We start from the raw sequence: 24,353 nt of genomic DNA, 5'->3' as shown, positions 1-24,353 counted from the left end.
TCAGACCCCAACACAGCTGAACACAGACGCACGGACAAGACAAAAACAAACAAGAGTAAAGTCTGAGGACGACGTACGCCTTGAGTTGGAAATGACGTGGCGAGAGGTGAGTTCTTAATTTAATCCTTCAATGTTTTAATTTTCATAATTTGGATTAAAAGGAGTAAAAATCTTAGAAAAAAGAAAAAATGGGACCAATCAGCAGGGAGTAACTGTAACTAACTGTAACTGTAACTTATGATTGTTAGAGCAGATGCAGCATTTTCTTATGAGGCAGGATGGTTGAGAAATTATTATTTAACTTTATTAAGACGATATTTATAGCTGACTGTGGTGCAGTATAATAGATATGATGATAGTCTACATGTTGTTGTCTTTATATATATATATATATATATATAGTCAAGATGTGTTTTTAAAAAGCCACATTAATCCATGTATCCTGGATGCAGTGAGATTAAAATTCTCATTAAGGATATATAGTTTTTATCGATTTCCTTGATTTTATTGACCAAATGAATGATCAAAGCATGTTTGGTCGTCTGATTATAAGCGAGTAATTTAGGTCAACTTTGTTTGTGTCCCTTTCCTCCGAGGAGCTTCGTAGTCGGCAGTTCTGGCGTGCCATGCTCGCAGAGCTGCTCGGCACCCTGGTGTTAGTGAGCTGCGTGCTGGGTTCCTCCATGCCAGGACCTGGAGAGGCCCCGGGGGGGCCCCTGTATCCAGCAGTGGCTGTGGGCGTGGTGATTGTCGCACTGGGACACTGTTTTGGAGAAATAAGCGGGGCACAGGTAGTCACGCGTTCATCTTAAAGTGTTTATTTTCATTTCTTTGGAAACTCTTTGTTGGTGGCAACAGAGCAGTAGTGAGTGAAGGAACACATTGTTTACATGTAATACAACAAGGACTCAACATAAGACTCTCGTAGTAATTAAATAAACATGTAGTGTATAAACAATAAAACTCATCTAAATGGGCTCTGTTCAAACTCTTCATGTACAATCGGATCGTTTCTGATCGTATCCGACCCGTGTCCTGTGTATGTTGTTGTTGTGTGTGCGATCAGGTGAACCCTGCTGTGACTCTGTCTCTGTTGGCCACGCGGAGGCTGGATGTTCTCCGGGCCCTTCTTTACATTGCTATTCAGTGTCTGGGGGCCTCTTTAGCAGCCGGGGCCTTGTACCTGGCCCTGCCCATCAAAACCACTGCAGACCACTTTGTCAACAAGGTCGGCTTCCTGTAATTCACACCTGTGTGTTACTTTGTTCAGTTTTTCTGAGGTTCCCTGTTTTTTATCCTCAGGTGCCGTTAGATTTGAATGCAGGCCAGGCTCTGGGCATTGAGATTTTGTGCACCTTCCAGATGGTCTTCACCATCTTCTCAGTGGAGGACCAGCGTCGGAGGGAGTGTACAGAACCCGGAAACCTGGCCATTGGATTAGCACACACTGCTGGAGTGCTAATAGGGGTAGGAGGAGTTTTTACAGATGTATGACAGCTTCATGTGCCTCCTTCATATAAACAAACTGTGAAAGTATAAATCTTTACATTCTGATTTTCTGGACTTTAAGGAATAAACACAGCAGCACTTCATCGGGCTCATTTCTTTGGATGTTGTTTTCCCCTCAGGCACGGTTCTCTGGTGCATGTATGAATCCTGCACGTGCTCTGGGTCCAGCCATCATCACGGGTTTCTGGGAAAACCACTGGGTGAGAGAAACACCCAAACATACAAACCTGTCTCCATGGAAACCATTCTTTTTAACTTTATAATGCATTATTATTTATGCAAAAAATGTCAACAACACTGTGTTACAGAGCTTAGGCCGCCTGCCTCTCTGGTCTATCCTCTGTTGATCATGTTGCTCCTCGGCCCCTCCTGCAGGTTTACTGGCTCGGACCGGTTCTTGGAGGTATCCTGGCCGCGGTATCCCATGACTTCTTCTTTGCACGCAGCGCCTCTCGTCAGAAGTTGGTGGCTTGTTTGACCTGTAAGGACATCGAGATCGTGGAGACAGCCAGCATGACGGGGTCCTCGCTGTCCACAGTCACACAAAACGCCACGAGGGCCAAGCAGGCCAACAAGCAGGAGAACAATTGATGACATGATGATGCAAAAAACCACACACACACATATTCACACACAGAAACAACATTACGAAGCTGCACACTGTACAGCTTGTTGTGTAGAGTAGAAATGCATATAAACAGTTGAAACTTTGATCACATTTCGAGCTGTTCTTGCATCACTGTATGCTGTTAAAGATGCTGTAAGGATGCTGCGGACTGAGGGAGGTGTGAGATAAAAAGCCAAAAACTACAAAATGTTTAGAAGTAACACACTTAGTATGCTACTCACACACTGTTTAATAACACCAGCTGAACAAATGTAACACTGCGTAAAATAAATGTGCTTTATTTTTTTATTTTTGTTTGGAAAATTATGTGAAAAGAAACAGGAAATACCTTTCATCACCTCTCTGAGCTCATTTAAAATACAATTTTAATCTAATTCACCAATAAAAAAACATTTGATTGTTGTTTCTTTAATGAAATTCAATCAAGCAACAAAATGAGAGTTTACTCTATTTGACATGAGACAGATGAATGTTGAAGCTAAAGAGGTCAGATGTGATGTTTAAGGTCCCTGTCGCCTGCTTTGTGAGATTCAGTATTCACATCATTTTGCACATCATTATAATATGTAATAGAGGCTCATTGAAATCCTGATGAAAAGCACCCTTCTGTTTTACCCTGTGTTTGCGAATGCTTTGAAATGCTAAAGAGGTCCTAACCCTCACACTGTGGGTTCAATGATGCTCTCCATCACTGTCTCTGTCTCTCTCTCATGTCTGTTAGTGTCTATCTCTTCCTATTCACAATCAAATGGAGCTTCATACCTCTGTAATGGCTCTGCAGAAACAACACCTTCAGTCAGATGAAGCTTTGTGATCTGAAATGCATGTAATGAATGTGTATGTGTGTCATTCAGGTGTGTATGGGACAATGCTTTTGTGAAACCTTTAATTGTGTTTTTTTCTGAAAGGATCAACCAAAATAAGTTGGATCATTTTGTTATGAGAGTGATTATATAACTGATTCTTTCAAATCAATGTTTGTTTATGTTCAATGTGTATCAATAAATATGACTATAAAATAAAACCAGTATCAGTATCATTTGATTACACATACTCATTCTCAGAGATATACAATACACTATTCTCTCTCTGTCTCTCACACACACACACACACACACACCATGCACAATAGCAACAACTGCCACTGTGCTGCCAGCATTTTGCATTGTGTGTGTTCTAACATGTATAAAAGGGAGTCAAAACGACAAGCTCAGCTTTCTGCATTCATCACACAAAACCACACACACACACACACACACACACACAAGTAGCAATGGCTCTTGGCTGGTCAGCGCGATGCCCCTGTGCTGCCCAGTAACCCTGATGTCCCCCCTACTGCTGCCCTGCTGCACCTCTCCCCTTCCCCAGCCTCTCTCTCTCTCTCTCACACACACACACACCAACACAGAGAGAGAGAACATTCAAGGCTTTGGTTGTTAGTCCTCCTGCAACACAAATACTCACTTTTGCAAGCCTCCACCAAGCACCTCCCAGAAGCCTCTGTCACCACAGAAAACACACTCCACTCAATCATTGTTGTTGTTTTTTTCAGCACGCATTTCTTTGTCGTACAGATTCTGACGTTTTGTGTGTATGTGTGTGTCTCTGCCAGTGTCAGTGCACACTGACCTCTGAAGCCATGAAGTTCACTCCACCGCTCATACGGCCTGTTCAAAGCTCATCACTTGGAGTAACCATTGCAGATTCATTACTTTTTGTGTCCACAACAATACAAAGTGCTACACATTAGCTGTAGCTTTAGCATTGCAAAAGTAGCCTCTGTTTTTAGTTAACATGTATTTTTGTCCACACGTAGCCCACATTACAGACAATGGTTTCACAGGGTCAGGCATTTCAGTGTATGGGTCAGTTCAGCGCTGTTAGCTTTGGCTACTTCCGTCCGGGGCCCCAACTGTATTATCTGCAAGTGTGTGTATATGCGTGTGTGTGTGTGTGCATCTTTGTGCCTACATGTGTGTTTTTCTGTCCTTGTCTATCAGCATTTAGTGTTCCTGATTATGACAGTTATGATATGTCAACAGATGCCATATGCCCCTGTTGTCAGGGCAGTTTCCTCCTCCTCCTGATCATAAACACAGCCTCCTGTGTCTTTGCTCTTTCACATCACGCCCTCACATTTCATTTCTAATCATCACCTTATGATTCTCCTCTCTCTCTCTCTCTCTCTTATACTGACTCTGTTTTGGCCTAGCTCTCTTACAGGGGGGTGGTGGTGGGGGGCGATAGAGGGGTTAAGTTTGTTTGATTTAGGATGTACAGCGCTGCCGCTGCCCCCCCGCCCTTGGCCCTTACAGGGGGGATTATGGCGTCACCTGGGGCCCCTGGGGGGGTGTTATAAAGCGCCTGTCTGGCCCTCTCCCCTCCGTCAGAGAGGCTAAAAGGTCCACAGGACACTCTGTCTATCCCCGTCTCTACTTTAGAAACCACCCCTTTAGCATTGATGCCCACCTCCTCTTGACAGCTCATCCCACCAGAGATCTCCACCCACACTCCCACATTATCTCACACCTATGTCTTTACGAGAAGTGGACAGAGGTGGCAAGGGAACGCAGCTGAGTTGACTTCAACAATCCATCCTTGAGTGGGTTCGTCTATTGAAGTTCTGTCTCGTCTTTTGACTGACTCTGGGTATTTTTGGTCAGCAGAGTTAGCTGACTTCAAAAGGGAGGTCGTTTTTTTTGCTACTTTTGGCATCTGATTTTTTTAAAGATCTTTCTCATCTGGTGGAGAGCCTCAAGTGAACAGTCACCATGTGGGAGTTCCGGTCTATGAATTTTTGGCGGGCAGTCTTTGCAGAGTTCTTCGGGACCATGTTCTTTGTATTTTTTGGCATGGGTGCTGCCCTGCGCTGGACCACTGGGCCTCATCACGTCCTCCATGTGGCCCTGTGCTTTGGTCTGGCAGCAGCTACCCTCATCCAGTCCATTGGCCACATCAGCGGCGGCCACATCAACCCAGCCGTCACCTTCGCCTATCTCGTCGGCTCACAGATGTCTCTTTTCCGTGCCATTTTCTACATGGCTGCCCAGTGCCTGGGCGCTGTAGCTGGGGCTGCTGTGCTGTATGGAGTCACACCTGGCAACATGAGGGGCAACATGGCGATGAACATGGTAAGAACCCCAACATGGAGATTTCAGAAATCCAAAGCAATGATTGGGGCGATTGGCTTACAGTTTGTAGTATCTCTCGAGGTGTGTATGGTACCAAACCTCTCATTTCTTTCTGATTCACAAATCATTTTGTCTACCTCCAGCTGCAGCCTGGCATGAGCCTGGGGATGGCCACCACTGTGGAGGTGTTCCTCACCATGCAGCTGGTCATCTGCATTTTTGCTGTGACTGATGAAAGGAGAAATGGCCGCCTGGGATCTGCTGCCCTCTCCATCGGCTTCTCCGTCACCATTGGACATCTCATGGGGGTGAGAGACAAATAAACGACACAAGAAGTTAGTTTGCATGTTGCAGCACATTACAATGATGTGTTCTGTGTTTCAGATGTACTACACCGGTGCTGGAATGAACCCTGCTAGGTCCTTCGCCCCTGCCGTGCTCTTCAGAAACTTTATCAACCACTGGGTAAGACGTGAAACCACAACTTCAGTTGTCACCTCACTACACGATTGAAGTAAAATGGTAAATCTTATTTTTTTGTTGCCAACAGGTGTACTGGGTTGGGCCAATGATAGGAGGTGCCATGGGCGCCCTTCTGTACGATTTCATGCTGTTCCCACGCATGAGGGGTCTGTCTGAGCGCCTGGCCACACTGAAGGGCAGCCGGCCCCCAGAGAGCGAGACCCAGCAGGACACCCGTGGGGAGCCCATCGAGCTCAAGACGCAAGCCCTATAAACCTGCCCCTGCCCCCTTCTCTTACTGGGGCCGAGAGAAGAGGGACAAGGCCCTGAGCTACGCCAACCCCACCTCCACTGCCCCTCCAACACCATCGCACAACACTAACCCAAATACTCACATGTAGACTAACAACACTGTAAAAACCGACATACACACAGGTTCACCACCTTCAACCTCAACACACAACAAGACCCCTCTACCCACAGTCCTCACTGTATTCTGAACTGGACATTGTGTCTTTGATAAATGGTGACCAGAGCTTGAACCAGCGGCCGTCTTGTCTCTTTCCCTGCACTTGCTTGCTTGCTTCCTACCCCCCAGCCAGGCCTTCATCTGGAGTGCAGAGGAGAGTGGCGATCCAACAGAGAGAGGTTTTTGGGAGGCGGGTGTTGGCAAAAGAGAGGGAGAGAGAGCAGGGTGAGGGATGTGGGTATGATATGAGAAGGGTAAGAGGGCATGGGGCAGGTGAGGGTGGAGTCGAGGGGTGGGGGTTGGGGTTTTGGGTAGGATAGAGAGGGCACCACTCTGGGTTTGTGGTCGTTTCAACTTGGGTTAGACCAGTGAAGATGGGCATGCTTTTCATTATTCATCTGAATTTATCTCCATTTTAATTTTTTTTTCTGCACTTCAGACACAAGACGTGGATGTATGATACCATTAGATTTAACCAGGGTTTCATTATTTTCAATCACTACATTTTATCTGTGAGTTTGTGTTTGTGCGTGTGGACACACCTCTGCGGTATGTGTGCATGAGAGTGAGTGTGTGCATGTGTGTGTGTGTGCCTGCCTGTATGTATGAGTGTGTTTGCAAGTGAGTGTGTATATGTGTGTAAGATTGCAGATACAGTATTATTTTGTTTTATTTTCATTACCGCTCTCCTGTTTCGTACCATTAACTATGTTCATTTTGTCATCAATTTTTAAGACATGATCATTTCTCCTCCCCTCACTGTGCTATTTGCTATGATATCCATTTTTACATAAACCACCTGCTTTTTTGTTCTGAACCAGCGCAATTCAAAGCAAATGTTGTATCCCAGACTTCAGTAGTAGGTCTGCCGATCGGCTGTGCGAGCTTTACATTGAGTCTCCTTTTATTATTTGATCCTTACTGGGAGCACAAGGTGTTTCAATAAAAATTTAAATGATAATAAACATGAAAAATTCATACAAGGGTTGCCTCGTTTTTGCTCCTTTAAACTGCGCATTTTATGATTTTAGTGGCCATGAAGGAAAGTGTGAGTTGCAATAACTAACTGTGACCAGAAGAGGGCGCAAAAAGAGAGCACACCACAGATCTACAATGAGACACAGAAGCATGTTGCATCAGGCTGAGGTTTGTGGTTTAAGGGAGGGGTTGTTTTGCTCAGACAGGGTACCACCCGACATAAGGACCATTGCTCCTGCTTGATAAGAAACATGATTAAAACCTGACACATGCATGTGTCTCCCATTGCGTTGATAGACTCCGCCTGCAGAGCTCTGACAGAGCAAAACTGTCATGCTCCTACATGAGCTGTGAAGCCCAGTTGTCGCCCAAAAACTCCACCGCAGTGACTGACACATGCCTTCATTGTGATGAGTCATGTGCACAGCAGGTACATTTGTAGAGATGCCACCCACACTTCATCATGTTGCTGGAAGGGTTTAACACCTATCAATCCTCAGGTGAAAATAATCCCCTCAGAAACAGTTAAACACACTTGAGTCCTTAAAGACATTTAGTGTCATCCTTAGAAATTAGACTCTCTTGTTGACAAGAAAGCCATAGTACAGACTGCCTTTATGTGCAATAAAGTCAAAACAAAAAATATTGTAAACACAGAATGTGCCTGTATGGGTGTTACATGCTAAATCAATGAGTATAACCGACAATTCTATAGCCAAGAAATGTTCAATCAGGAAGACTCTGTTTCCCATCAGTCACCATTTATCCCTATCCACTTCCTAATCTTTCTCCCTCTATCCCTCACTCCTCTGCTCCCCCTCTCTTCCGCTCTCTTAGTCAGGTGCTTAATAGAGAGCACCTCCCTCACCAATCAGCTGTCGCTTTCCGTCCCTCTCCTGACCAATCGCAGCTTAGCACGAAATTTAAAAGTCTCCATCTCCTCTCCAGCTGTCTTCTGATCGAACCCAGCAACCCTCCTCCACCCCAAGCACCACCCGATCTACGCCAGTTCAGGCCTCCTATCTCCTGCCCTCCAGCTCTCCACCACCACCAGGTCTAGACCCCGGGGGGATCTTCTGATCCAGCGGCCTCTCCTCTTGTGTTTTCCCCCCTTTTCGGATGTGGTCTTCACAACGGGGTCTAGGACGCCAATGCACATTCAAACTTTGTACTTAATAAATATTTCTCATTCAGTTCGCCGAGTCTCTCATGATTGAAATGACAAATTCTTATCTAAATGATTTCAGCCTCAGAGCCCATCAAAACACACATCAGGTGCCAATAATTTGGATGAAGAGGTCTCGAGAAAAGTGTTTCACAGGCTGTTTGTGGATCTGCAGAGGTTTGCATCCTCATCCCAGATTAGGATTAGATTAGATTAGGTGATTAGGGTCCTGTGATTCCTTTGGAATCGTTGAAGTTAGTGCAGCGGTTTGATATTAGAGTGTTCTGTGTGTGGACAGACGCTGACACCCACACTCTCTGTGTGAGACACTGTGGTGTGTTTGCTTTACATTCACACATTTAAATGTAAAATAAATGTTTTATTTTCTGGTCTTTGCTTTCCCTCAGCTCTGAATGCGGCCATCATTAATACACTTCTGCTTTTCCTACTGTGACAGCTTGGAATGCCTGCTTCACTTTAGGGGCGTTAAACACATCCATTTTTACAAATTTTATTTTATTTTTTTTTGCAGTGAAACAGTTGCCAGGCAACCAGCAATCCAGGAAGTTATTCTGTCCAGCTGAGACACACAACCTAATGCAAAACCACACAATTAAAGTCTTAATTAGAGGGACGCAGCTCAATATATACATGAGAATGATGATAACGTTCTTTCTTACGAGAAACCCATACGACTGTAAAGTATCACTGTGACACAGACAAATGTCAGTGAATCGTGTTTACGCTGCAGCTTTTACTGTCATTTCTACACCCTCAGACAAAATAATATCGCAAGTCTTATTTAGAAATAATCATTTTTTATTTTGCATATTTGTTTAAAATGTGATGTGATGTATGGCTCGGTCTAAGACTACCAACCAAGGTGGTGCCACAGCACTGAAAAAACGCTCTAAAGTATCCGTCCATATTCTGCAGCTGAGAGAGGGGGAGAAAAAAAAATTCTATATTGTGTCAGTAGCTGAAAAAGAATTACCATACTGCATCGCTCTTTTTCCAATTCACACACTCATACAAACACACACACTCATACAAACACACACACTCATACAAACACATTTACATGATATGTATTGACGACCAAATATCACAAAAACAAACAGACCCCAGTACACTCCTATGCTCCTATAAAAAGTCATAATTCAAGAAAGCCTAATAAGCAGCTAAAGGAATTTCATGTGATGGATGTTGGTCTTTAAGTGTTTAAGTCGTTCTCTGAGTAATGTTCAAAACAGAGCACTATACCAGTGTTGTCTACTTCAATCATGCTCGCCCTCTGTCATTATAATTGCATATTCTGTGAAAATCACCATGTAATAACTTGCCAGTGGAAGATAAAAGGAACAAAGGGGAGTACAATAAACATTGTGTTCATCTGACATGAGAGACTAATAAAAATGACAAACTGAACCAGAGACATCTCTAAGGCCATGGACAGAAAGGTAACCTTGACGAGGAGGTAATTGGAGCTGTGTTTCTGAAAGGAGAACCGGCTCTCAGCTTGGCTAAAGTCCAGCTAAAGTCCAGTGTTGGAGAAACAGCAGCCGCAGCATCACGTCAAAAACAGACATATTTCTCAATGTCTTTTTTTACCCACGTGCTCTCCCCGGCAGTCGGACTGCCTCCAAACATCCTGAAGATCACCTGTGGTCTCGCTCCAGTCCCTGATGTCTGCCACTTACTGTGTGAAAAACATTCAGTGAATGCTGATGACAATAGCAGAACATTTTCATTCATCATTTCAACAATAATATATTTAAAAAAAACAGGAATGAGAGTGCTCTTGAAAAGCCCTTATGATTGCGTCACACTCTCCAATTCAGTCTGGTCCTGATGATGTCACAGGTCGCCCGCTCACTGCATGCGGTCGGGCTGGTGCAGCGGGTAGTGGAGGTAAGCCTGCGGGGCGGCTGACACGGTGGTGAGGGTAGCCAGGGGGGGGTGAATGGCACCCGGAGGCGTCGGAGACGTGGTGAGAGCGGGCGCCGCCGGTGTGCCGGGGGTGAAGCTGTAGCTGAGGTAGCCAGCAGAGGGCGAAGGTGAAGGGGTGTAAGGGTACTGCTCCAGTCCTGTAGGGGCGTAGGGGCTGTAGGCGGAGGTGTAGTCCAAGTAAGGGGAGGTGAGTGCGGCTGCCGTGGGGCTGAGATGAGACTGCAACAGCAGGCTGGGTTGGAGGAATGCCTGGGGGTAGATGTACTGCTGAGAGAGCCTGGAGGGACAGAGGAACAAACTTGAAGGCAAGAGTCAAGTCACCACTTAGGCAAAGAATGAATGATTGTTCATTTCCTGATCAAAAAAAAATCATTGTAGGATTTTCCAGTAGAAAACTTTATTTCCTGATGTGGGTATGGGAAGTTTAAGGTACTGTGTTTGACTGTAATAATTGTTCATGACTGTTAGACGTATACATGACTGACGCAACTGCGGAGGATGCACAGTTGTAGTGCAGCTATGGCAACGATGTTTGTAGTGTAGCCATAGCAACGCTTGTTGCATTTAAGTGCTGCTATAGCAGCTATAGCAGCTATCCACGTCGTGACGCGTCGGTGAGTGGGCATTTTAGTTTTGAAAAGTTACAGTCAAAATGTTAGCCGTTAATAACGGTTTGTTTGTGTGTTTATTAAAGTTAGTCCAGCTCACAGTTTATGTAGTACGTGTGTGTGTGAAATAAAGAGTGTGGAAACTACGAGTTGTATCCACCGTGCTTGTTCCGACAACCCATCCAGAGGGGAGACGAGGAGGAGTAAATCTGGACAGTCACTGAATAGTAAAAAAAAGGATTTACAGAAAAAAATGCTAAAATAAGGCTCTACAAATACAATAAAAACATATTTTACTTTTACAGTTTATAATTCACATTAATAAAGCATAATTAAAGTGAATTTAGCATCTATCACCTGAATACCTCAATGAAAGACTTGGCATGACAGCAGCATTCCCATACTAATTTAGAATAAGCACGGTTTACTAGTTTAATATTTATATATTGTACATATATTGTGAAACAGTAACATTTACAGGATGTCCTGTAATGTATGTAATGATATCCTGTATTTTTCTGGCAACCACAGCTACTGGTCAATACCACACATACCAGGCATACACTGGAATTAAAAGTGTAACGCTCTCTAAGATGCACAACATCAAAGTAATAAATATAAATAGAGCATAAAATAGAACAAATAGGTAAAAACAATAACAACAATGAGTAGGGTACATGGCAACAGTCTGGTTAAGGTGGTTAGAGTGGTGTATAGTGCAAGTGCGGGGCTTCAGATCTCCATAGCAACCGTAAAAACAGCCATTTTTACAGTGTAAACAAAGGTCAGTCACAGGATTTAATTTTTTTTTATATGAAACAAACGCATAATCTGACCTCCAGCCTGTTAGCATGAGGTGAACACACCACTAACCCTAAAATGTTCAGAGCCAACAACAAAGAAAGCTGCAGATAGATGGTGCTCTGCATGCAGGGAACGAGATGAACATCTTCTCGGGCCTCAAGAATAAATACAAAAAAGTGACACATACTACACACTCAGGCCTGATGAGTGTCTGTGTGTGAATATCCAATGGCAATGTCAGAAAAAATGTGCGTTCAGAGCTGCGTTCCAGTGAGATCTGATCTGATCAGTGTCATCGTAACCACAGCAGTAATAAGAGACACACTGTAGGCTACATACACACTGATAACAACTCAGTAGTGGTTCTCTTTGTGTTACCTCCTCCTCCTCCACCTCCTTTAAGAGCAATTATCAGCACTGATGTCTTAAAATAGATTTTTCCTCCCTTGACGTTCAGTTTAATTAGCACAGTGCCACAGAAATGTAGAAAAGATCCAAATGAAACACTAAAATTCAAGAGAAACTCACTTTGTATTTTGTGTTTCTGCACAGAATCTTCCTTTTTTTTAAACTACACCTGTGCATTCTCATACACCAACACAAGCTGCCACAGCAGATGCATCGTATGAGACGGCAGGTTCTCAGAGCCACGGTGATAATGGGGGAAAAAGCTCTGTACTGTCCTCCTGTATTCAGTCATGCCCTTGCCTGGGGGCTGCCCACTTAACCTGAACTGTCTCAGATACATCTGGCGAAAGCAGCAACGATCATATCAAAGGAAGTAGGTTATTATGTCGCGGCGCTTAAGTAAAGTCAACAGAACGTGACGGTGTTTAACGGTCAGACTTCTACGGCGCCTGCAGTCAGACCCATTAACCTGACGGTCACCTTGTCACTGATGCTGCTGCTGCTTACCTCTAAACACGGTGAGAGAAAGGTTCAGGTGTGCTTACACAACAAGCAGTGAGAACACACTCCTCTGTATACACAACACACACACACACACACACACACCAGAATGTACAGACCACCTGTATATTCCTGGGCCCATTAAGCAAACTCTTCATTGACCTTATTAAACTCCACAGTGCCCTACTAAGGGTTAATAAGGGTCTACTACTAAGGGTCACCCTTCGCTTTTTTATCCCACAAAATCCTATAAAAACAGCCGCACTGTCCTCCTTCGTGTTATAATTATGGCACCAAAAGCTAGCTGGCGATGGGGTTTCAGTGCCAGATATGGCGACTGGAGCTGAACATGAGTTACTTTCATTACTGCAATGCAGAAAAGAAAGATTGGCGGTAACGACTGCGTCACCAGGCAGGAGGAGAATGAATTTTCTGAGCTTGTACTGCTACTGAGAAACATGGACCTGAAAATGGATTATTGTGGTCTCTGTCAGAGCAGCGTGTGTTAACATGTCAGCACAGATTTAATGCAGAAATATGACGAAGTATGACCCAGAAGAAGAAGTCTGTTTGGAAAGCACAGGCACTTATAATATGATAAACTTTGCTTTTATATATATATATATAGCATTTAATGGGACTTTACATTCTGCTAAGAGACTTGGGGTTAAGTGGAAAGGCTGTGGATGAAACCCTTAACCTTCCCTACAGTACAGCAGATGATTGATAGTCATGTTAAACAAATCAGATCCTTTCACTCTATTTCACTACCTCCAGACCTTAAACACACTCGTATCTATGCTTTGGGTTGATTGGTTTAAATGACTAATGTTCAGTAAGAAGTGTAGAACAAAGAGATTCTGCGAAGAATTCTATTTTTAACTCCCCCAAAAAAGTTACATAAATAAAGGCCAAAACTAGCAAAACTGGGTTCCAAAGATACTCACTGCCTCCCAGGTTAAAGGTGAATGCTGCTGGAAACTAATGAGGTGTTAAACGCTAGGAAGCTGTAGTAACTCATTAACCGGCAGGAATAAAAATGTAAATGATCCAGAATGAGTATTTTATAGGAATTCTTCTGGCAAAGATACAGAGCTGCAGACTAATGATACACAACAACATATGAAGTCAAAGCAAAGCTGGAGCTGATGTCGCTCTGCCTCCACGACGACCCCACTGTATCCCGTCTCTGAGCAGAAGTGCAGTGTCATTCCCACGGCTGTGCGCCGCTGCCCGCCTGTGCTCAGGCCTGACTGATCCGATGTGACAGCGGAATCGTACGCGAGGACACTGCGCCTCGCCTCCTTCTCCCCGTGCCTGGCATCATTGCAGGCTGTCAAACACACATTTGTGTGTGTATATATATATGATATATATATACACACACACTGAGGAGATGGAGACGGGCACGCAGACACTGCGTTACAGAGCACACACTGAATTACATGGTTCAGCTTGTCACATCACAAAGTGAATCTGCAAGAAATACACACTTAACAGGTTGTGTGTAGTTAGTTAAGCAGCTTAGAAGAGTGTGTGTGTGTGTGTGTGTGGGGGGGGGGGGGGGGTTCAAGCATGGCAGGACTAATTGGCGCAGCTGCATGGGTGTATTCTCACTAACAGACCCATGAGAGCAGAATAACCTCCACCGACTCTCCCTCCCCTCCCTCCTCTGGGTGTACTCCCTCACAGCCATCTTCCTCTGCTGCACTCCCCCTCGCTGTCCTTCCTCAACAGCAATGAAAGAAACAGGATGTAAAAAGAATACAAAAAAAAACAATCACAGGGGTCAAAAACAGGACTCCTTGGCCGAGGAGTGAGAAAAACGCTGAGAGGTGAAGGATCAGCCAACGTATCCCTCATGCCTTGGAGGATGGCCTCGCTTTTAATAGTGCAGATGAGGGATGTGAGGAGGGGTGAGTCAGTCAAAGAGAGACACTCGTGCACACGCACGACCCTACGTCCTCTCTCCATAAACACACACACACAGCTTGAGGGGGGGGTGAACGATAGAAAGGCCAACATCAGTGTTGGACACTCAACGTCAGCGAGCGAGGAAGACATTTAAATTTGATTCACTCAAACAGGGAGAACACAACTGATATGTGAAGTGAATATTATCATGATGATGGAATGATTTCTATGCATCTCGCTCTTCATGCTCCAAGTGCAAACCTTACACATGAATAGATCTGCTGTCGATGGAATGAATTCTAAACCATTTGTCAACTCGTGTTTATTTGCTGTCTCTTTCCTGGAAGCATCAAACTGTTTAAAGTGGTAAAAAACAAGTGCTTTAAAAGCCATTACTAGTCATACAAAGCATGAATTAAACATGATTCAGGGGCCCTCACTGTCGCTCTTGGCTCCACAACATCCCACTGCTTCCTGTCTTTCTCCATTGTCCACTTTACTAAAATGTGCCCAAAATTATGTCAATTTAAAAGAGGACGCTATGGTTCATTGTGTGTGTTTTGAGGTTGCTGGTTGTGACTTAGGCCCCGTTCACACTGGAGAAAGTCATTCCAGCTAGAGTAGGATTGAGCCCAGACAGCCTTTAAGCTGGATGCTTCAGACCTATTTTCAAATCTGGCTAGCACACACTTGTGTCCGCACTCAATCCGGCTTCATCCAGCGTTTTTGCTGTCCTCCAAACCACTAGGTGGCGCCTCGTAATATACAGAGTCCGTTCAGGCCGCGGTAGGACCGTGTGTGTGCAGGCGTTGTGCGTTTTTTTGTCCCGTGTCGCGCCCCGTGAACCGGAAGTAGCACATCACTAACCGGAAGTAGCATGTCGCTAACCGGATTCGCTCGCCACATTTGCGTTCACACCTGAGCCACATTTGAGCCAATCCGGCTAGATCCACCCACGAGAGGTGGTTCTAGCCGGATTGAAATCAAACTGGATACAGCCGGATTCGAGGTGTTCACACTCAGAAAAAACACATCTGGATAGGCCCGAATCCCGCTTTAGCCAGATTTTTTCCCCAGTGTGATCGGGTATTTAATTTGATGTGAGCCAAGGAGCCTCCATCACATCGTATACAGAGCATGAATTTCATCCAGCTGTCAGCGAGCAGCCATTTGTGGAACGGCTTCGCAGTGAAACGTCTTCCTCTGTGCTTTCCCCTCACATTACTGGCACTCTGGCAGGTTTCTGAGGCGCCTGCGAGGCACATGATATATATATACAGAAGTGTTGAATTAGCCTGAAAGTCACAGCTCATTAAAAAAAACTGGCTTCAATCTATATTTTGATGCGACATCAGTTTAAGCCTCGCCGACAAGAGTGTTAAAATGCAACCTCGCAAAACAACAAAAGTGAAGAACTGGAAACAGATACACATCAAACTGTGAGTCGTCTGTAAACAGACAGCTGAATAAAACGGGAGATTTATACACTATGAAAAGCTTCCAACATTTTTTTTTTTCATCCAACACTAGTGCTTCTTCTAATTGGGTCCCTGGGTAAGAGGAAAATCCACCCAAGGGTTCGCCGTCTACCTAAACCCCTCGACAGACAGGGTGTGATAACGACGGGCTGAAAGTGAAAGATCATTTTGAGAGGGAGAGGAAAATAAAAAGTAAAAAGGAAGAGTGAAAAAAATCAGACAGAGGAAGCTGTTGTTAAAATAGTCGATACCCACAGAAAGCGTTTCATTCTGTAAAATTTCACATGGTCCAAAAGCTTCACTGAACTCAGCCACAGGTGTGCTGTAAGCCCCATCAACAGGAAGTACCCCCTCCACCTCCACCTTAAACAGCCTCACCGCACATCCAGCTCCTTCCTCCCCTCTCTCTCCTCTCAGACAATAAACACCAGAATGTGTGTTTTTTTTTTTTTTTTTAAGAATTTCACTTCTGCCAAGCAACCGCACGACACTCTGCTGCTGAAAGCAGACAGCAGGCGGCCATGGGCGACAGACGCCCCCCCCCCCCCCACCACCACCACCCCCACCCATCACCAGCCCAACTCATCTGTACCTCAAAGCCACATTTGGCATCAGCTCGTCCTCTGTCCTCTTCAAACTTTACGCAAAATACGCAGAAGCAGCAGACGGAGTTGTGCTTTGTTTGAGTTTATCTTTGATATTTGCTGTTTACTGTCTGAGCAGAGGCAGAGGCCCACAGTGACGAAGACAGAGGAGGACGGAGGGGGAAACAGCAGCAACAGAAAGACCTGAAGGCATATTTAAACAGATTTTATGTTTAAAGGAAGAATTTGACATTTGGGAGAAAACATTTTTTTCAACGTACAAGATCTTAAATATGGTTTGTGGTGGAGTGCTGATGTCTTTTTAGTAGCTCTCTCTATGCAGAGATGTTGTTCGACAGGATGAGGCTCAAAAAGGGACGAGGGAACAAAAATAATACGAAAAAACTTTAAACTCCACACAAACAAAAGTAACAAACATTTGTGGCTGCTTCGAGTGTTTATCAGCAGGCAGGTAAAGCAGCAGTGAGGTGAGCGGCCCCTGACTCCACAGTCGTCACATGTGTTTTCAGCTCCAACACTAATTGCTGGTTTAATGGTAACACTAATCTCCACGCCTTTTCCAACTCTTTGCGCACAAATTCCGGACCTCTCCGTTCTAACAGCACTCACACATGATTCATTCAGACATGACTGAAGTAGAAGTCCTTCGTGCTTCCAAGAAGCTGACTGCAGTCATACTGATCACGTCAAAGACGGACGGAGCCTCGGAGCAGAGCGATCCGAGCCGAGACAGATGTGCCCTTTGTATAAATCTATAAGGATTCTACAGGCTGTATGCTTTATTTGTTCTAGTTGAAATAATTTATTTCTAAGCAGCAATAATTTCACCAACATTAAAGAGACAGGGTCAGGTTCAGTGTGGTAGGTTCAGGAACAGCGTGGATTTCCTGCTTCCATCAGAATGGCTTCAGACAAACTGGGCTGACAATAGCAGCAGTAATTCAAAGAAGAGTGTTTCCTGTTGAACAAAAACAAAGCAGACATTCACTCAAAGCACAACACCTCCTGCAGCTGTGCTGCACTCAGGTCTCCGGAGGTTAACACTGTCACAGATAATGGTATCACTTCTTCTTCTGCAGTGGATTGCTTCCTGAAAACTCTGAGCTGTGTTTTTACGACAGAGGTGTCCATCAAAGAAACGCTCTCCCCACCAACCTCCTCAAGCTCCTCCAGGAGGATACCAATACATATCTACGCCAGCCGAGAGCGTATAAACTTCCAGCATGCCCTGTGTCTGTGCACACGCCCTTATCTCTATACACCCTTATCCTCACATTAAATGCTCTTACGCTGTACAGTAAACAATAGGGCTGTGTGTTGGCAAGAATCTGGCGATACGATACATATCACGATACACATGCCACGATACAATACGATATACGATATATCCTGATACTGTAACAAAGGCGGTGTATACTGTGGTTTTATATATATATATAGATAGATAGAGGAAAGCTTGTTTGGAAAGCCTCATCTGAATACTAGTAATACATTAATTATAATTATTTTTAATTATAAGAACATTGCACAATGCAACTGTGTCTCACATTCAAGTTGTTTTTATGCTGAAAGAGACAGTGTGCACCACAAACGTAAGATGTTGAAATTAATGTTTGCTCATAAATAATTAATAAAAAAATCGATTTGGCCACGACTTAAATCGATACCAGTATCTCCAAATAAAATATCGCGATATATATCACAGAATCGATTTTTTTCTTACACACCTAGTAAACAACATATACATGTGACAGCCACCTGTGTCCAGCAGGATGATACTTACTTTTCAGACACTCTCTGTATGACACTCTCGTAATGACTATGTGAAGTCAAGTCCAGAGTCTCTGCTAGTAGCCCCAACACTCTCCATAGCAACTGAAAGAATATACGATATCCACTGTAGGACGATGACTTCCAGGCTAACGTAACCAATAGTAACATACTGAAAGGGGGACTTGAATCAAAGTAATGATGTGTATCTAGGGAGCGCACTCAGGTATAATAATAATAATACAAACTGAGGTAGAATGTGATTTTCTTCACACAGATCTGCGCAGACTAGAAACTACACATGAATGAGAACTACATGTCCGTTGTGTCTGTGGCTGCCTAGAAGTGAAATCCCCGCCTGACATGCCAGGAGCTGACGTAGGAGCTGATGTATATGTGGCTTTGAATAAAATGCCTTGACAGTTATTTGATGAGTTTGTCCTCTTCAGGATGAACAGGGAAAAAAAAAACCCAAGGAGCATCCTAACCAGGTGCCTGAACCTCCTCAGCTGCTCCAGTCATCCTGCAGAGGAAGCTCACTTAATAATAATAATAAAAGAAAAATATATGTAAGGTTTGGATAAATAATTATATCTGCTCACCATCTATTTAAAAAATATCTACTGTTCATGACACATTACTTGAAAAAACATTTGTATAATCGCGAAAAATACAATTTGTCTCCAGATTAAATCAAATCAACAATCCCAACCTAAATGTGTTTGTAATACAATGAAGTAAAACAAACCAAACCAGCAACGTTTAGCAGAAGTCATTGATCGAATCACTAATTAATCCCCCCCCCCAACACACCTGTTACAGACATCCTGATCCCTCAGTCTGCAGGTGTTGCCGCACTGTGCCGCCTCCTGTGTGTGTGTTTGCCTTCCAGGTGTGCTGCTGTTAGTTAGTGTGTGCCAGGTGATGCTGTGTTTTCAGTCTGCGAGGTGTCAAACTGTGACTGCTACTGGAAGCTGAGATTAAAACTCCCTCCGCTTCAAGTGTCCACCCTACACTCGGGGGGGGGGCGGGTGTTCTATCATCACTCATTCATAGACTCATCTGGGTCAGCCTCAATTCCCTCATCACTCATTCAGAAATTGAGGACTGCAATATTAATAGCGCTCAGAACAGTTGAGGTTTTTAATGGACTTTTTTTGTGGCTGATGGACCAGAACTTGTCAGAACACCTTTCTGTTTTTAACCCAAACAGAAGCCATTTAATTTTGACACGACGCACATAAAGTGAACAGAAAAACCCACAGACAGGCAGCTGTGACTGTAGGAGTACATTAAACATCTGAGTCAGTGCATTCAGAAGTCATCCAGGCTGGACTGTAGGAGCTGCGTCCGACCTGCAGGGTGTCTGTAACAGGGCGGTGAATCATCCTCTCCGTGTTTCCACTCAGGATCTGAGTCATTAAGTTTTTCTTTCACACTGAAAACTCTGGGAAACTGACGGAGGAGGCAGAGCCTCCATCACATATAGATTAACGCGGAATGTCCCAGCAGGTGTAGAACTCATCCCGATTAACAGCACACACACAGAAACCACACCTGCTGCTTAGCACAAGCACCAAATGACCAAAATAAACAAAATACCAGTAACATAGTGAAAGTAACGATGTGTATCTAGGGAGCAAAAGTCATATAATATGAAACTAGGGAGCTAGAAATATAATAAGGTATATATAATAAGGTAGAATATGTATAACTGTGATCTTCTTCTTTCCATGCTCATTGTGTCTGTGGCCGCCTAGAAGTGAAATCACAGCCTTTCCAGTTATTTGACGAGTTTCCAAGAATTTAAACGACATTTGTGTCCTCTTCAGGACGAACCGCGGACTAAATATGTCTCACCCACCCCTGCACTTTTATTCAGTGTTAATTAGCATGCTAACACATGACACTAACATAACTCAACACCAAAAAAACATACAGGCAGATTATCTTTCCCTCTAATGTCAGTCAGTTCATTTCCCCCCTGTGTTTTTAAGTCTATTTTGCCATGTTAAACATCACCAACAATAGCATTAGTAACAGTAACAGTGGCTTTTAAATGGTAAAATTTGGAGTGAAACTATTGTGTCGACTTTTTAATTACGTTACTACTGATCAGAGCTAATCAATCACCACCACAAGCCAGTTTAGACATGGGAAATAATCACAGTTCCATTGTAAAGCTGGATGATAGGGGCTGTTTGTCCATGTGAAAAGGGTTCTGGGTAAAAAGTTTTCCTTCTATGCTGTTTATCATAAGAAGCTTTATGTTGATGCAACAACCTCTGTGTGCACCAATGCGAGGAAGTGTGTGTGTGTGTGTGTGTGTGTGGGAAGTTTGGCTAAATGGCTTGTTGCCTCAGTGAAGCCCAACTCAAGCGTGAGTGAAACCCAGAATTGAGCTTCTCATGCGTTTAATGGCCCAGAAACAGAGAGAGCCAAGACAACAGAGTCCAAACCCAGCGCACAGATACGAGCGCAGACTTTAAACAAACATCATCTGATGGCTTGTTCTTTTCTTTTCACACTGCAGAGCGGCAGCGGGGACCCGAGAGCGGAACAAGAGCGAGCGCTCACAAAATGCCAAGGACGGAGGAGTGGAGTGTGTTTGAGGAGGCAGGTGAGAGAGAGAGAGAGGTGGAAACAGAGGTATTGATTCTTCACTGCCTTACCCGTATTGCCTCTGAGCCCACGTAGGATGGACTTGCTGAACTCCAACAGAGAGACCTGCAGACAGAGATGAAGAGAGTGAGAGATGGAGGAATATTTTAGCTACTGGCCTGAAAGATATGGAACCAGGACAGAGCAGCTTTCTGCCTCCCTGCCTCTGTTTCTCTCTGATGTTGGTACAGGAGTATCACCGACGGTTATTACCTCAGCGTACACACAAATAATGATGAGCACCCTATTGCTCATAGAAATCTCTGACCTCGCTGCCTGCAGACTTCACCAGGAATCAGCTGAGGCTGAGTAAAAACGGCAACTTTATCCTCCTGTATTTCGCCATTCGTCCGTTCTTACGCCTCTTCTTCCTGTACAGACATTATTACCCCTCCTAACTGCACATCTTTCTTTCTTTCTTTCTTTCTTTACCAGGACAAGGAGGAGACAGCCATGCTGTTATTTCCCGCTCTGAAAGGTCCCATCCCCTCCTGCTCTCTGTGTTCTCCTGCTACTCTCACACACAATAACAAAATACCAAGCGCTGCCATCTCCCTTCAGCTGCATGCTTGGGGAGTTGTGTCGCAGTGTGCTGGCCCGGGAATGAGGACACACAGTCAGTTGTTGTTGGCGCCACTGTTTGTCAATCACACCTACACTCCACGGCATTTCAGCCAAACGAAGCAGGCCAAGGGAGCGCTGCTGTCAGGGCCTGGTGAGCAGCACCCAGATGTCAGGGGGGGGGGGCACAAAGCATGTGGCGGTGGTGGTTGAGTCTAAAAAAGCCTGGCGGCAGGAAATCTGCGCGAGAAGTCGAGCACACAAAGACAGAACGTATGGTGGGAATGAGCGGCATCAGTCGGGTATACCAGATACCGGCGGTTTTATTTTATTTATCCAACTAACCTCAAATTTGTATATTTTCCTCCATTTGAGATGAGATTCATCCATTTGAGATGTAAAACTCAACAGGCAGAAACTAAAAACCACCACAGTGAGGATCTATGGACACCTTCAGGGGTAAGACCATCCTGGTCTGATCTCCCTTCAAACTTTTGTAAGCTACTAACGGCTTCACTTAAATGATCTTAAATGCTATTTGCACACAGATGTCAGCAGCCAAAAAAAAAGATGTTTGTTGGGACTACAAAGACTTCCTGTCTTCCACTCTGAGGCAGCCAAGCATGTCTCTGTGTCTCTTTGACAGTTAGGACGCAGGCCATAAATAAAGAGGAGGAAGTCGTGAGTACTTTAGACAGCATAAGACGTGACACTAAATTAAAATGCATACAATAAAAATGGCGTGGGCCTGTGAGTCACCCTTCTTCTTGTTAATATCACAGCATCTGCATGCCATGATATATGCCATTAAACAAGTGATCTGTGGATGAAACATGGCCACTGATCCTGATCGATCACACTCACTTGTCTGCGAGCTGCGAGGTTTGGCTCCCAGATACGCCAGGTTGACGTTGGCCTTCCTGCCGTCGATGATGGGGTTTGCATCTTTGCACGCCCGCTCGGCGGCCCCCCTGTCCACCATGGTCACCTGTTGACAGAATCACATATCATTGGTATCAGGTTTTGCTAAATGCAAGTGAGGACTCTACATGAAAGAAGCAATCAGTGTGTTTCTTCCATGCTTCCAGTTATTAGAGCCCTGGCTGTGTGTGTGTGTGTGTGTGCTGTGGGCTGATATGTGGGAGGCAGATTTGTTTTTTCTTTTTTTTTCCTCTCTCTTCACTTTGGGCTGCCAAGGAGAGGAGATACTGGAATCTACCTTGAGGGGAGTTGAGGAAGTGGGCAGATGTGTTGAAGGTTAACACACACTCACAGAGCAGCTTTATACAAGGTACAGCTGCAGACAGCTCCAGCTCCGAAAAGTGGGGCAGTGAAAGTACAACAGCCACGTTAGGTTTCGTTTCACAACATCAGACTCTTACAAACTGCAGATGGTTCGAGATAACTGGGGTTTAAGAATTAAGATAGATAAAAGGAAGTCAAGGGCGAAATGAGCAGACACACACACACACAGGGTTGCCTCAGCTGATTGGCCGATTGGCTATTCAGAGGCAGAATAATGTGGAGTCCAGTTCACATTAATGCTTCTCTTCCACACACAAGCTCAAACAGTCAAACAAACAAGCAAAGGAGAGAGAGGGGGAGGGAGGAAGTCAAACTGAAACTACTGCTGCCTTATCTTGCAGAGCCAACTGACATGTCACACCTCTGAGACCAACCCCCCCCTCCTCCCCCTCCTCTGGTGCCAACACACACACACACACACACACACACACACACACACACACAAGAAAGAGACATCTGTCCACAGCTGCAGCAGCTTATTACTAACTCAAGTGTTTCACTGTGTGTGTGTGTGTGTGTGTGTGTGTGTGCAGAGCCCATGTGTGTCTTAAATGTAGATAATTGATGACACGCTTATAAGAAATAACCTGCTGCTCATGCTTCGAGCATGTGACTGCCACCACCAGACACACTGCACATGGCTGCAGCCTGAACAAAGTGACCGTGTGTGTGTGTGTGTGTGTGTGTGTGTGTGTGTGTGTGTGTGTGGACTCAAAGACAAGAAAAAAATAAAATCAAATAAAAGATCCTGCAGGATAAAACTTTGAACTCATAGGGCTGCAACAGGCCAGGACAGAAAGCCTAAATTCCTGATGATAAACATATGAAGCTCTGTATTTGACATGCGGCTCTGTGTGTTGTAACAGGAGAAAGTGGTGAACTTGGATTAACTCACAAAGCCGTATCCTCTGGATTTTCCCGTCTGTTTGTCCGTGATCACCACCGCTTCGTCGATGTCCCCGAAAGTCTCGAAATATTTCCGAAGTGACGCGTCGTTGGTGTGATACGGCAGCCCGCCGACAAAGATTTTGGTGTAAGTTGTGTCTTTCTCCATGGTGGGGTGCATTATCTCTAACGGAACCCCAATCAGCTGACCTAAAAACAGCGGCGAACTCATGAACGAGGAGAGGAGAGAATGTGCCACAAAGGGGAGAAGCAGCTCTGGGCAGCAGGGGGATAACTTTACGCTCAGCGGGCAACCGACAGCCTATGATGACAGCGCGTCCATGGCCGAACACGCAGTCTCCGCTGAAGCTTCTGGATGTGTAGAGTTCTCCTGACAGGTGTCTTGGACCCTCTTATCTCCTGTCCCGGGGAAGGGGAAAAAAGCAAAGTCTCCAGGCTTCCGTTGGCGCTTACATGCGCCCAGTGCGCGTCTGGTCCAATAGACAGGCGGTGCGTCTTTTTCCATCGGCGCATCCCGTCTTCTGCTCCACCCAACCCCAC

The 24,353-nt window shown here is 44.8% G+C and overlaps 3 protein-coding genes across 4 annotated transcripts in view; 2 read left to right on the top strand and 1 right to left on the bottom strand.

Moving 5' to 3' along the window:
• rbm38 (RNA binding motif protein 38) overlaps positions 1-24,353 on the bottom strand; it is a 27,569-nt gene extending 3,216 nt beyond the window's left edge. Inside the window, exons 1-4 of one of the 2 annotated variants that reach the window (XR_003670988.1) lie at positions 23,803-24,353; positions 22,467-22,590; positions 21,053-21,107; positions 9,366-10,569 (exon numbers count right to left, since the gene is read on the bottom strand). Coding sequence is in view for 1 of the 2 variants with exons in the window: in XM_028410182.1 (XP_028265983.1) it covers positions 10,215-10,569; positions 21,053-21,107; positions 22,467-22,590; positions 23,803-24,024 (756 nt within the window). In the remaining variant the exon portion in view is untranslated. Of the gene's footprint in view, positions 1-9,061; positions 10,570-21,052; positions 21,108-22,466; positions 22,591-23,802 lie in introns of those variants that run through there. The other variant, XM_028410182.1, reaches the window with a different exon arrangement.
• LOC114438667 (aquaporin AQPAe.a) lies at positions 92-2,100 on the top strand. The gene is made up of 6 exons (XM_028410183.1): positions 92-106; positions 597-791; positions 1,067-1,228; positions 1,303-1,467; positions 1,629-1,709; positions 1,885-2,100. The coding sequence occupies exons 1-6, from the start codon at positions 92-94 to the stop codon at positions 2,098-2,100; spliced, it is 834 nt and encodes a 277-aa protein (XP_028265984.1).
• Positions 4,909-6,004, top strand: mipb (major intrinsic protein of lens fiber b). The gene is made up of 4 exons (XM_028410184.1): positions 4,909-5,268; positions 5,412-5,576; positions 5,653-5,733; positions 5,819-6,004. Exons 1-4 carry the CDS (start codon positions 4,909-4,911, stop codon positions 6,002-6,004), a joined length of 792 nt encoding a protein of 263 aa, XP_028265985.1.

The sequence above is a fragment of the Parambassis ranga genome, chromosome 7 (genome assembly GCF_900634625.1).
Source record: "Parambassis ranga chromosome 7, fParRan2.1, whole genome shotgun sequence".
NCBI lineage: Eukaryota > Metazoa > Chordata > Actinopteri > Ambassidae > Parambassis > Parambassis ranga.
This window is presented reverse-complemented; position numbering and strand designations above follow the sequence as displayed.